This window comes from Solanum dulcamara, chromosome 4 (genome assembly GCF_947179165.1).
Source record: "Solanum dulcamara chromosome 4, daSolDulc1.2, whole genome shotgun sequence".
Taxonomy (NCBI): domain Eukaryota; kingdom Viridiplantae; phylum Streptophyta; class Magnoliopsida; order Solanales; family Solanaceae; genus Solanum; species Solanum dulcamara.
In genome coordinates, this window is record NC_077240.1 from 29,182,081 (window position 1) to 29,196,158 (window position 14,078).

At 35.6% G+C, this 14,078-nt stretch overlaps 1 protein-coding gene across 1 annotated transcript; it reads right to left on the reverse strand.

Annotated features, from left to right (window-relative positions):
* Positions 1-4,002: 4,002 nt before the first annotated feature.
* Positions 4,003-5,302, reverse strand: LOC129887209 (uncharacterized). The gene has a single exon (XM_055962207.1). It carries the CDS (start codon positions 5,036-5,038, stop codon positions 4,397-4,399), a length of 642 nt encoding a protein of 213 aa, XP_055818182.1. The 5' UTR covers positions 5,039-5,302; the 3' UTR covers positions 4,003-4,396.
* Between the last annotated feature and the right edge of the window lie 8,776 nt (positions 5,303-14,078).

Here is a 14,078-nt window from a genome sequence, read left to right on the forward strand (position 1 = left end):
CTACTTTTGCTGCTTTGGCACCATCTCTTTGGCATGTTCGTTTGGGTCACCTGGGAGCACCTGTGTTAAATTCCCTTAGGAAGAATAAATTGATTGATTGTAATCCAAGTAGAGATGTTCGTATTTTTTATTCTTGTCCTCTTGAAAAACATGTTAAGTTACCATTTTATGCTTCGAATTCTAGCACTCTTATGCTAGTTGATATTATACATAGTGATCTTTGGACATCATCAATTTTGAGTTCCTCAGGTCATCGATATTATGTCTTGTTTATGGATGATTATTTTAAATTCTTGTGGACGTTTCCTTTATTGCACAAATAACAAATCTTTTCCACATTTTTAACTTTCAAGACATCTATTCGAACTTACTTTGAGCGGGACATCAAGAATATTCAATGTAATAATGGCAAGAAAAGCTAGAAAGACAAATGTGACATCCTCCTGAAGAAGAGGGGACTCACCAATCCGCTGAATACGAAGAGATCCTCAACGATGCGCCTGTTGATGACCTCTAGTACCTGTCTCTGTATCATAAAATGATACAGGCCCAAATGGACGTCAGTATATGGAATATACGAGTATGTAATATGGCAGAATGAAACATACACATGGTAGAATACTATTAACTCAGATTACTCAAATCAAGAAGTAAGAAGCTCGATCAAGATGTCATAAGTCTAAAGCAAGATCAAGGTTTAGGCAGAGACCAATCATATACAATTCAATCCAATCAAAGTAGATTACTATCAAAACCTATATGGGAGTTTCTCTTATCCGACAACAATCACTTATGAGCCAATGATCGTACAACAAGCTCGTTGTTGTTTTCACAACCGTCCAATACCTTGACAGGGTAAAAGACAAATCTACCAATATGGATCCAACAATCAATCGAGTCCTATCTTTTCAGGATAATAAAATAGGAAAACATCCAACTTTACGGTTCAATCCTCTCCTAGGTTTGGCGACGTAGTTATTGAGTTTGAGTTATTACTTACTCTTACCCAATTCGTTGCTTGATAATTCTCCCAAGACTCAATGCTCATAAGACAATCCATCTCAATCAACCAATGAACAAGCCTCATATGGACCTTTATCAGTTCATCAATTCTATCCAATCAATCCTTTTGGACAATCAATCTTCCAATCATTCCCAAATCATTCATTTATGAGTGATTGGGACAATCATTTATGACAACATTTAGCTGAAACCATTCAATTTAGTTCAATAATGAAGATGCAAAAACTATCAAGTTTCATCAAGACTATCATCATGCTCACATCCCAATCACAATCATACCTTCACAAGTTTAAAGCTCTAGACTCAATCCTTAGTCGTATTCATCCAATATTGGTCAAAATATCATGAGGGTTTATGAAGTAAATAGTCAAAAATTATTTGTTCAAGAATAAGTTCATAGAAATCATCAATTATGCAATATTATGTAAAATTATGTTAAGTTTAAAGAATATTCTCAAGAACACAATCATGGGGACTCAATTCATTCACAAATCAACCTATAACAATCTAGGGGACTCAATTCATTCACAAATCAACCTATCACAATCTTGGGGCACATGGAAGAACAAAGTTCATGTTTTAGTTTAGCCTTACATACCTCGTATGAAGGCAAGACAATCAACCTTGCAAGATATTGATTGAATCTTTTGAAGCCTATCTTCTTCTCAACTCCTTAGCCCTAGCCCTTAAGCTAAATTAGCGTAAAAGACTTAGGAATGCATTTAGAAACTCTTTTAAGGTCAAAAACGACCTATATCAGTCGTGGGGTAAGTATAGGAGGGGTGGAGAAAAGACCGAAATGCCTTCTTAAGAATAAAAATGGCAGAAAAATTGACCTGTGGGAGACTAGGTCAGCGACGCGGACATGTCAATCCTCTTGGACTAGTTCGTGTGCCTATTTATTTAAATTTTAAACTTTTTATTTAAAATTCTGACTCCGCCACTACTGTTAGTAGATGCCATAACCTCCGGCTTGGTTCGAATTGCTTTGTTAGAAATAGAGAAAGTGACTGTTAATTAATATGCATCAGTACATGAGAGTTGCAGTGCTGAGGGACTGTTAACATTGTTTTGGGGGAAGGATAAGCCACTGGATTTATCCATACAATTATACAAGATACCAGGTGGCTAATTAGTTAGCTTATAACTAAACGAATTCCTGCTTTGTCTGTCTCTATCTTCTCACACACAAATAGAACTTCCCAACAAAAAAAATGAGTTAGGGTTGCGTCATTGTAGTACCCTCCCTTGCTAAAACATCAGCCACTAAGTTGATTTCCCTATAGCTATGCTGAATAGGGAGTTTCCCAGCCTATGTAGTAACTTCCTGCCATCAGATAAAATGTTTGAGTAAGTAGGGTGATCCTCCAAACGGAAGGTAATGATGTCCTTACAAAAGTTACTTGGCTAACTAGAAATAAATTAATTAATAAATATGTAACAAAAATACAAGATAGCATATGATTTCATAGTGCGTTGAAACTTTACCAAAATTTGTCTAAAATAGGAATGTTGTGTATCAAAGTTTACTCCAAATATGAGGTTGATAGGTTAGCCTCACTCACGAGTCATAACTAAAGTTTAGAAAAATTGTGACCCTACATATAAAAATTAGAAAATATCAACACAAAATTTGGGTATAAATTAAACATACACATTGATAAAATCGAACTGAGACAATAATGTGTGTTTTTGATAATATAATAATTAAAAACAAACAAAAGAATCACCTCAAATTATTGAACGTTTTGTCAAATCTAACAGACTGAATTCTTGCTATTAATTTGAAGATAACATGCATTGGTCGACCAAGATGTTGCCATGCAATTACATTACAATCTCAAAAGATAGGGGTAGTAGGCACATATCAAATGGTAACAAGTGTGTGGACCAAAAATAATGGACATTTCATGTTCATTATTGAACTATTCAATACGTACCAATCACCAAGCAACCCCCCACCTCCACGCCCTTTACCCCCACTATCCCCAAAATCCCATTTCCCATAATTATTTATTCATACATTTATAGTGGATGTTTAATCATGAAAATTTGATATTTAAAATTTTATTTAAAATTTTTCAAGTTGAAATTGTGTTGGTCAATTTGTGTAGAAAAGTTAAAGTATTCTTTATCTTTATTATTGGTTTGTATTCTTAACTTGAATCTAGTCTAGTGATTTGATTACAATATTTGTTAAGCTGATGCTTGCATGATTAGTATTTATTATTGAGTTCGTTCTTGAATTATTTATGTTAATCTTAGGACTCCCTCATCTAGTTCAATTTCAGCTCGAAAGAGACAATTTGGGTTGTAAAGATTAACAAACATGAACTCAAGATATTAACCCTTGTTTGATAGATTTAGACTAAACATAATTCAATCTACTTAACATAATCGATCATTCTTATTGTCAACAGATCATATAGTTGCAAAAGCATTATATGCACAAAAATCGTTCATGAACACAAAAGAGAGATAAATAGAGCAGAATATTGAGTTGCAAAATCAAGATACTCATCATTAATAATCAAGTGTGGCATGCATTAGATTATTACTTGAGTGTGTCTTCTTAAGTATTCTTGCTTGTGGTCTTTCATCAAATTTATTTGCTTTATAGGAGTAAACATTATTTATAATCGTATCATAGATATCTTTTATTTGTCTGGCTTTGCGTGGTTGATATTATTTCTAGATTAATCTAGACACCCTCATATTATTTTCTGTGAGATTCTACCCAACCTACTTGAGTTACCCAACCTAATCGAATTACTATTATTGCATGCGACTATATACATCAAAATTGAAAGTGTATTTTGAGCATATCAATACACAACACCTATTCCACAATGATCCACAACAACTATTTTGACATACCAACAATAGCATACCCTGATAACTACAGCTATTTTAACAAAGCAAGTTGAAGAGAAACAACAAGACAAGGAAAGAAAGTACTAAAGATAAGAGCAAAAATAATTACTCTAAAAACATACTTTCTGATTACTATATTTAGCATTAACTAAACTTATTCATCACTGCCCTTTTCTTGAACCTCCATAGAAATACAATAACCCCCTTCCATAATCTTCCCCAGGCTTACATAAAATCCACCCTAAAACATACATAAGTAAAATAACAAGAAGAAATTATTCGCATTTTTTTAATCTAATTTTCACAAATTTCAGACCTTTTCACTTCTCCATGTCTAAAAAATTCGTGGAGAAAACTGAAAGTTCCAAAATTTGAGAATTTAGTGGCGAATATTATAGTCAATCTTTAAGCTAATTAGAGACTTGAGGATTCATATATAGTCCCTCCCAACTAGTTAAGAATTATAAGAGGTAATTCTGGCGAAAACGGGCCGGATCCGCTATTCCAGTCGGAGCAACCTCCGTAAATCTCTTGAGGCGGAATCATCAAACGACTTGAATTCTACTTGCTTTTTGTTGTTGTTGTTCATGTTGTTGAAGAAAGAGGGTAAAGGAAGTGATCTAGGCGACGGCGAATTTGAGAAAGCAGATCCGGCATACACGTCGGTCGGAGTACGCCCGACCCGGATATTTTTGGGCAACATTCCGGGTTGCTCCGGACCCAATCTTCCGGTACCGTAAACCGTCAACTCATCACCACTACCACTCGCCGGTTTCTTCTTCTTACACGACGACGTCGTTTTGTTCTCTTTCCGAATATTCGGGTTCAGAGAATCCAACGACTCTCCCCTTCTCAAAATCATTACCTGACCCATCACGATTCCTCCGTCCGCCGACGACGTAGCTTTTCCTGGGATCTGAACCGGTTTCGATTCCTCAGATCTCCTCGAAATTGACGGCTCAGATTGGTTCTGGATCTTGTTGTTCAACTTCCTTTTCTCCGTTCTAACAACTGGTTTCCGGTAACCGTTATTGTTGTAATACCCATTACCATTTTTCCGGCGATGAAACACCGCCGTCGGCTGAGGTTCCCTGAACCTGTCAATTAAACAATTTTGTGGCCGCAAAACTTCTGTTCCCATTTTTACTTCTCAAAAAAAAGAAAAAGGAAATCAAAATTTGTACAAATAAATACCCAAGAAAGAAAAAATTCAGAAGGGTCTCAACTCTCAAGACCTTTAAAGGGGTGTTTTTAAAATGGAAATTTACAAAGAAAATAGGTTTCTTCCTCCTGGGTTTTCCGATTCCTTAAGGGAAAGGAAGAGAGAAATTTTCTCTCACTTTAATCTATATTTCTGCTCTGTAAAATTGAGAGGGATTTTGTTTCAATGTGAAATTGGTATGGTAGATGGGAGATTTATATATACAAAAAGAAAAAGGTAGATTAGATAGAAGCGCGTGTGCACGCCATGGGTTATGTGAGTTGGGGGGGGGGTTGTATTAAGACATGTTTGGTTGAGCCGTCTAATTTGATTATCATATTTTATGAGCGGCTGACCTAAGACCGAGCCGTTCACGTGTGGGGCCCAGATTTCTTTTATTTGTCTTTCCGTTTTCACGGTGACCTGTAATCCGTTAGTCTACGCGCTTGTCGTTTTCGGATTATTAGATCTAACGGCGTTAGGTTTTGGACGGTGAGTTGTTTTTTGTCGTGTTAAAAGGGGAATTATTATTCGAGGGGACCAATGTGTTTGGTTGTGTGGATCCTTCAAATCTCTTTCCTTTTCTACTATTACTAACTTTAACATTTTTTTTATTTAAAATTAAAATTAGAAATATTTATCATAAATTTCGATGTGAAATTTCATTGTTGGCTTTTGGTTGGTTTTCATGATAATATCTGCCACGTCATTTTTGAGTAAATTGTGGACATGCTCTCTAAATTTTTTCATGATTTTATCAGATGTGGATCCTTGTATCATGGGTCTGATATTATTAAAAAAAAAACTTTTTGTTTCTTAAATTTCAATACTATTTTTACCTTATCAAAAATTAGCTCAATTATAATTTACAGCAATTTTCTAACAGGTTGCTTAAAATAAATAGCATGTCTTGTTTTGTTCAAAGGCAGAATCACAATATAAGTTATGAATTTAATAGAATTCAATAATTTTAGCTTAAATTTTATATTTGTATTATGAAAAAGGTTTTAATATGTATTCAAGTTGTGTAATTAAGCGATTATATCCATCATTAATATTTTAGCATAAATATGTTGTTATTGTTCAATACCTTTATTTTAACGGTATCCAATTAACAAGCAAAAAGATCAAATATGTTTTTAAAATATGTGATTAAATAAATATGTCTTTTGTTAATAGCTTAACATTTTTTACTATCTGCAAATTTTATATTTTTGTCTGCTCGTGTTTATGTAACAACCAAAGTCAAGCACCAATTTCTTAGTAGAATGTAAAATCCATGCATTCTTTGCATTATACTTGTGTCCTAAATTAAAGATAGAACTGTGAAAAATAAAGATGATCTTTTGGATGATCAAATAATCCTATATATTTAGTGTAACTTTCTAGAATTGTGTAAAGTTACTTATTGTATTTGTAGATCTCCTAGAGAATGAGATATTTGTAGTCAATTATAAGATAATCTAGAGTAGTATCTAGGGTAACCATCTTAAGAAAATATTTAGATATAGAAGATAAAGTTCACTAAATTTTTCTTTGTAGATATATCTAGAAGAATTTCTAGAACCATCCATGAACAAGTATAAATATGGATGCTCTCGTACATTTTTAATAACAACAAAAAATTAAAGCAATACAAAGAGTCTTCTTTCCTAACCAAGTTTTCCTTTCCAAAATACACATTCTTCTTTCTAGCTTTCTCTTCTTTAGTTAAATCTTCCGATCTTAGTTAACGATCTTGTATTAGCAGAAGGTCTCCCCAATTATACTTTTTTTCTGCTATTTCTCTACAAGAACAACTTCGATCATTTCTTATATAAAAAAAATGGAGCTTACATTAATTTTTTTATATTAGAAGAGATAGTATTAAGAATGAGGACGTCAGGTGAAGGTGAAAATGGTATTTATGGTGAATAAAATGAGGAAAGCGAGAAAATGTGATGGTTTATACACACCCAGAGGGGATGCGTAGATGCTCCAATAAGAAGATATATATAAGAGATTGGATATACTAAGTATGAGGAGAGGTGGAGGTACGCAAAAAAAAATTAGGGAGAGGTGGTTAGACATGACAATGTAGCTTCAGCTTACTGAGTACATAACCTTAAATAGGAGGATTTGGAGGTCACGAATTAGAGTAGAAGGTTAGTAGGTAATTGAGCTTCGCTTTTCGATGGGCTTAAGCTTGTTCGGAGCTTGGAGCAATGTGTTTGTTGTAGTATTAGTCGTATACATGTATTTATATTTCACTTATTATATTATTTTGTTGTGTTACTGTTTTTTTTTCACTAAATGATTTGTATTGCTCATCTTAATAATTGTCATGTTTTCTCCACTGTTGTATTTTCTTTTTTTGTTAATACTTTGATTTGTTGTAGTTGAGCCGAGTGTCTTTCAAAAATAACTTATCCACCTCCTCAGGGTAGGGATAAAATTTGCGTACATTCTACCTTTTCCAAGCCTTATTTGTGAGATTACACTCAATATGTTATTGTTATTTTTATTGTTTTGTCTAAATAAATCATTTTTCAAAATAAGAACGAAAAGGGTCAAAATTACCCTCGAACTATTCGAAAAAGCTCACATTTATCCTTCGCTTATTTTGGGGATCAAATACCCTCGTCATTATCAAAGGAAACTACTAATACCCTTACATTTAACGGTTGACCATTTAAGCTGACGTGGTAGTGCTACATGGAAAAAAAACATCTACATGGATAGTGTAATATGGGTGATTTTTTTTCTATAGGTCACCCTCGCTCGGCAGTCGGCGTCGCACCCAACTTCAGCCTCACAACACTCTCTTATGTTTGACACTTCGTATAATTTCATGACAAACACAAACTAAACAACATACAGCATTACAGGCAATTGTCCAACCTTTATTAATCTCTCATTCATATTTTACAAAGGACCTCATGTATTTGGAAAGGCTCACAAACTCTTGCTACTTGCCTTAGCCAATCTATGCCTATATATATACAAGCTACCAAGGGAAATTTACAACACTAAAGGGGAGGGACGTGCATGGTCATGTGCCAGCACTTACATGGGGAACATGGGAGTCATGGCATACATTACAGGCCCTATAATTTCGGCAACGTTCAATAAAGCCTTCAGAGAATCAACTTAACTGTGGCATGTGCCTCGCGCGTGACTCCTCTGCATATATCGCGCGCATGCCTCGCTCACGTGCCTTGCGCATGCCTCAGCCTGATCCTCGCCTCATGTATTTGCGCCAATGACATGCCATCTCCATGCCAATACCATGTAAATGCCATGCCAACGCCATGCCAACTCCTTGCCATATCCATCTGCCTTGGCCTCGCTAGTGCCATGCCAACGCTTGCCATGTCCCTCTGCCTTGGCATCAGCATGCCTATGCCAACACACATGTCTGTTGATGCCAACCTCATTGCTTGTACGCATGCTTGTTCGGTGTCATGTGTCTATCGCGTGCATGCCCGCATGGTGCCATGCGCTTGTCCGCCTAGTGCCATGCACATATCTCACGTATGCCTATGCCTAGTGCCATACGCCTGTCTCGCGCATGCTCGCTTGATGTCATGCACCTATCTCACGCATGCCTGCGCCTGTCTCGTGCATGCCCACCTGATGTCATGTGCCTATCTCGCGCCATTGACATTCGCCAAGCTGTTTGCCATCACCCAAGCACCTTACCATAGCTGCACACCATGCCATTGGCATACAACTCTGTACATTTCTTGCCATAGCCATATAGACCCGTGCCAAGGGGAAATGTACAATCCCCTGACACTGCCCTCGCCCACCATACGCCTAAGTCCGAACTTGGGGGTCTAATAAACCACCCCCTACCATTTGAACTCAGCGTCCTCGTCGAGGCTGTTTTCAGGTAGTCCTCCAATTGCTTGTCAAACCTCCACAGTTACTTTGTTTTCTCCCAAGTAGCGTTAGCCTCTTGCTTACCCTTCCACTGAATTAGAAATTTTGTTCGTCTATTCTTCTTGACACCAAGTACCCGATGATCTAGTATCTTCTCAATCTCAGCATCAAACTGTGTGCGCACTATAACCGACGCCCTCTTTGATTGATTTCTATCCGGATCATCAGCATCCTCATAATAAGGTTTTAGAAAACTTACATAGAAGGTTGGGTGCAACTTCAACCTCTCAGTTAGTTTCAACCGATAAGCAAACTCGCCAACTTTTTGAACCACTTCAAAAGGTCCATCATACTTTGGGATTAAACCACGGTGCCTAAACTTACTTGTGATCTGCTTCCAGATTTGAGAAATAAGTTTGAGCAGCACCTTGTCACCAACACTAAAGTCTCGCGACCTCCTCCGCTGATCTGCATACTTCTTCATACATTTCTGGGCCTTGCGCAAACTGTCTTGCACTTCAGCAAGCACCTCTTGCTTGTCCCTGGCATAACGGTAAGCAGCAGGACTGCTTGGCAACATCAAGTGGGTTCATAGGTTGTCTGCCTAGGACCAACTCAAATGGGATCATCTCCATCGATGATGACTTGTGCAAATTATAACAAAATTATGCACTATCCAGTAGATCAACCCAATTTCACTGACTTGCCGTCACAAAATGCCTTAGATATACCGCCAACAAATGGTTAATTCTTTCAGTTTGCCCATCAGTCTAAGGGTGGTTAACTGTAGAGAATTTCAAATTGGTTCCCATCATGTTGAACAAAGCCATCTAGAACCGACCCGTGAACCGTGTATCCCTATCACTGATGATATCAGTTGGCACACCAAAGAACTTAACCACATTTTTATAGAACAAATCCACAGCAACATCCGACGAACACACTACCAGAGCAGCAACAAAGATAGCATACTTTGAGAACCTGTCCACCACAACCATGACTGAATTCATCCCATTTAGCTTTGGAAACCCACCAATAAAGTCCATCGAAATGGACATCCACAGCCTTTTAGGAATAGGAAGAGGTTGCAGCAACCCCGCTTTCTTCATGCATTCCGTCTTATCTGGTTGGCAAACCAGACAAGTTTTCACGTACGCTTCAACATCATCTTCCATATTTGACCAAAAATACACATAAGACAATAGTGCCAACATCCGTTCCACACTCGAATGCTAGGATAGGCATAAATTGATATACTGAAATTTAAATAAAAAATAAATAAGAACACCAACCATTAGAAGTGAAGATCAATTGCCGATCTCTTCATGAAAGGTAGTGTCATGCGCCTTTTCATTAATGCTTTGCGCAGATCACCACCTTCAGAACGACGATTTTCCCTCCCTTGAAATAGAGTAGATCGTCTTCAATCTAATACCTCCACACTGTCCCATCTTTGACTTGACTCATTAACTTAACATATAATGAATCATTGGCAGCACATAGTCTAATTTTATCAACAAAATCAGACTCCAATCGAGAAATTGAATGCAAAGCAGTAAATACCTCTTTTCTACTCAAGGCATCGGCAACTTGGTTATGTCTTCCTAGCTTATGCTACCACATGAAGTCATACTCTGTCAAGAAATCTTGCCAACGGGCCTGCTTGGGACTCAACTTACGTTGCATTTTGAAGTATGTATTCGCAACATTGTCCGTCCTCACCACGAACTTTGTTCCTAGCAGATACACACGCCACGTCTGTAGGCAATGCACCACAGCAACCATCTCCTTCTCATGAGTAGAGTATTGTTGTTCTGCTTCATTCAACTTTCTACTTTTAAAAGCAATGGGGTGACCTTCTTGCACCAACACGCCTCCCATGGCCTTGTCCGAAGCATCAGTGTGAACTTCGAACGGCAATTCAAAATTCGGCAGCCTTAGTATGGGTTCTAAAGCAATGGCCTCCTTCAACACTTCGAACGCATCATCACATTTGTCAGACCATGCCCACACTACATCCTTCTTCAATAAATCTGTCAAGGAAGAAGCCTTCTTTGAATATCCAGCAATGAATTTGCGATAGTAATTTGCTAGCCCAAGGAAAGACCTCAAGTCCCCTTCACACTCCTCAGCGCCTGCCAATCCACAATAGCTTGCACCTTCTTTGGGTCTATTCTCACTTGATTCTGACTCACCAAGTGCCCAAGAAATTTGATTTCTTGTTGAGCAAATTCATACTTCTCCATTTTTACATAGAGTTGATACTCCCGCAACCGAGACAATACCTTTCTTAAATAGCCAATGTGTTCGTTCGATAAGCAACTATAAATAACAATGTCGTCTAAGTATACTACTACAAACTCATCAAGGTACTCAAATAAAATATTGTTCATTAAATTATAGAAAATAGCCTGGGCATTGGTTAGCCCAAACGGCATTACAAGAAACTCGTATGAGCCATATCTAGTGACACAAGTTGTCTTAGACTTATCCCCCTCCGCTATCCTAACCTGTCAGTAACCAGACCTAAGATCCAGCTTTGTGAACCAGCTCGCCTTGCACAACCTGTCCATAAGATCCTACACCAACGGAACAGGGTATTTATTCTTCACAATTACCTTGCTCAATGCTCGGTAATCCACGCACATCCTCATTATCTCATCCTGCTTTCTTTGGAATAAAATAGGAGCTCCATATGGAGCTTTTGATGGCTGAATCAGACCTGCATCTAACAATTCATTCAATTGTTTTCTCAACTCAACCAACTCTTTGGGAGCCATCCGGTAAGGAGCTTGCGCTGGAGCAACGAAACCCGGCAGCAACTCAATCTTATGGTTAATGTCCCTCCTAAGTGGCAATATTTTAGGGAGTTCTGGTGGCATCACATCTTTGAATTCCCCTAAAACATATGCCACACACTCAGGCACATCGATCTTCAGATCAGGTTTTACTTCCACCAAAGTAGCAAGGAAGGTCTCCTCACCTTTCTTCAAGCCTTTCTCTACCGATATAGCAGAAATAATAGGGCCCTTGTACGTACCAAATTTCTCAGCCTTGCCGTAAGGATGAATAGACTTGATAAAGCCAGCCATCTTCTTTTTCATAACCATCACTCCTTCCTGTTATGCCCTATTTTTAACCGAGGTTAGATAAAGCACAACATACAGACTCTAAAAGGATTAATTATTGTATAGAGTCGCCACCTAATTTATTAAGGAAAATAAGGAAAACCTATTTGATGCATGACCTGTATGACTCACGTTTCAATCTGCGAAAAACCATTTTAGATTCTAGGTAAGGGTTTACATTATTCCAAAGGGAAGGTGTTAGGCATCCTTCGAAATCCACAAAATGTGGTACCCAGCTAGACTTAATTCATCAAAAAGGGAGAAGATAAAATTATTATTTGCAAGTATAACAAACATATATATAAAAATATATACACTAAAATTGTATAAGATTATATGTATAAAAAAAAGTATGTACTAAGTAAGTAAAATATATTATCACCAATTATGTGTAGAAAAATATGAGAAAGGTATATGTATATAAAAAGGTAGTTTTTATGTAATATTAAAAGAATAGCCCTTTATTCATATGAACAAAGAACTATTTTATCATATGAAAAATAATAATAATTTTGAATATCATTTGCAGAAAATATCTCTGAATACATGTACAGACACTTGGTAAAATATTAATAATGAATAAATTATTATCAAAATAATTTTAAAATATGTGTGTATATATATACTACAAAAAATAGAATTCTATTTTATAGTAAGCTCAGAGGCATAACTGTAATAAGTGTTACATCCCTATTAGAACGTCATGGTGATTCGTAAAAAATCAATTCAATTGTTCAAAAGAGATTTTAAAAGAAAAAAATTTAATTTAAGGAGTCACCATAATTTTAGGATAATTAGAAACCAATCAATTATTTAAAAATGTCTACAAATTCAATAGATTCTAAGTAAGGGGTTCAAGTTATTCCGAAGGAAAGATATTAGCATCCTTCAGAATATACAATTGTGGTCTTAGCTGAACTCATTTTTTTTTAAATTGAGGAGATGAAAATATTGCATAAATATATAATGAAATATACATAAAGAGTAAATTAAAGCAATAATATAAGGAACAGCCTAATATTTGCCTAACGTCAATAATATACACAATAATAAATTTAAAATATTATTCGAACCTAATTCGAATAGCTTCTCGGAAAGCAGTTTTGAGTACCTGTAAAAGATTTGATAAAGTGTTAGTGAGGAATAAATATTAATAATGATGATGATTATGATAATAATAATAATAATAATAATAATAACTAAAAATAACATCCGTCTTATAAACATGGAAGGCCTTGGAAATCGACGGTAATTTTTTCATCGACCTTTTAGGTGTAATCTCTATTTAATATGATGAATTACAATAATAATTAAAAAATAGTAAAATTATTTCAATAAAATGACGTGAAAGCCATGGCAACCAATAATTGATGAAACAATCGACATAATAGAGACAATATATAAGATATTTGAGAAGTGAAACAATAATGGCGTAATTAATAACATAATAAGAAATAAACTAGATAAAAGATGTAAAATCCAAACCAACAACAATAATTCAACAAAAATAGTAACATAAACAAAATAACAAAAAATAAAAACTAGTGAACATTTACATCACCAAGCACCAACACCCACAAAAATAAAGATACAATATGACAAAAAAATAAGTGAGAAGATTTTATCAATTAACTTAAACACATGATAATATAAAAAATAAAATACTAATACTAAAGTTAATATCAAGTGAATCAACCTAGCTTTAGCATATCCTAAATACTCAAAAAGAATAAAAATAATAATATCAACATCCATTAACTAAGAAATCATTTATTAAAGAAAGTAAATTATTATTAATCATCAATTATAATGCTTTGATGAATAAATATAGTCAAAAACAAATGAAGTTAAACTATTAGCAAAAGTAATCAAGCAAAGTTAAAAATAGATACAAGATAACTATAAATAAATAAAGTATACACTAATCATCAATTATAATCCACCAACAAACAAAAGTGATGAATAAATATAGCCAAAACAAATGAAGT

Coding starts and splice junctions, on each gene's coding strand:
- LOC129887209 (XM_055962207.1), bottom strand. CDS start 5,038: ATGGGAACAGAAGTTTTGCGGCCACAAAATTGTTTAATTGACAGGTTC.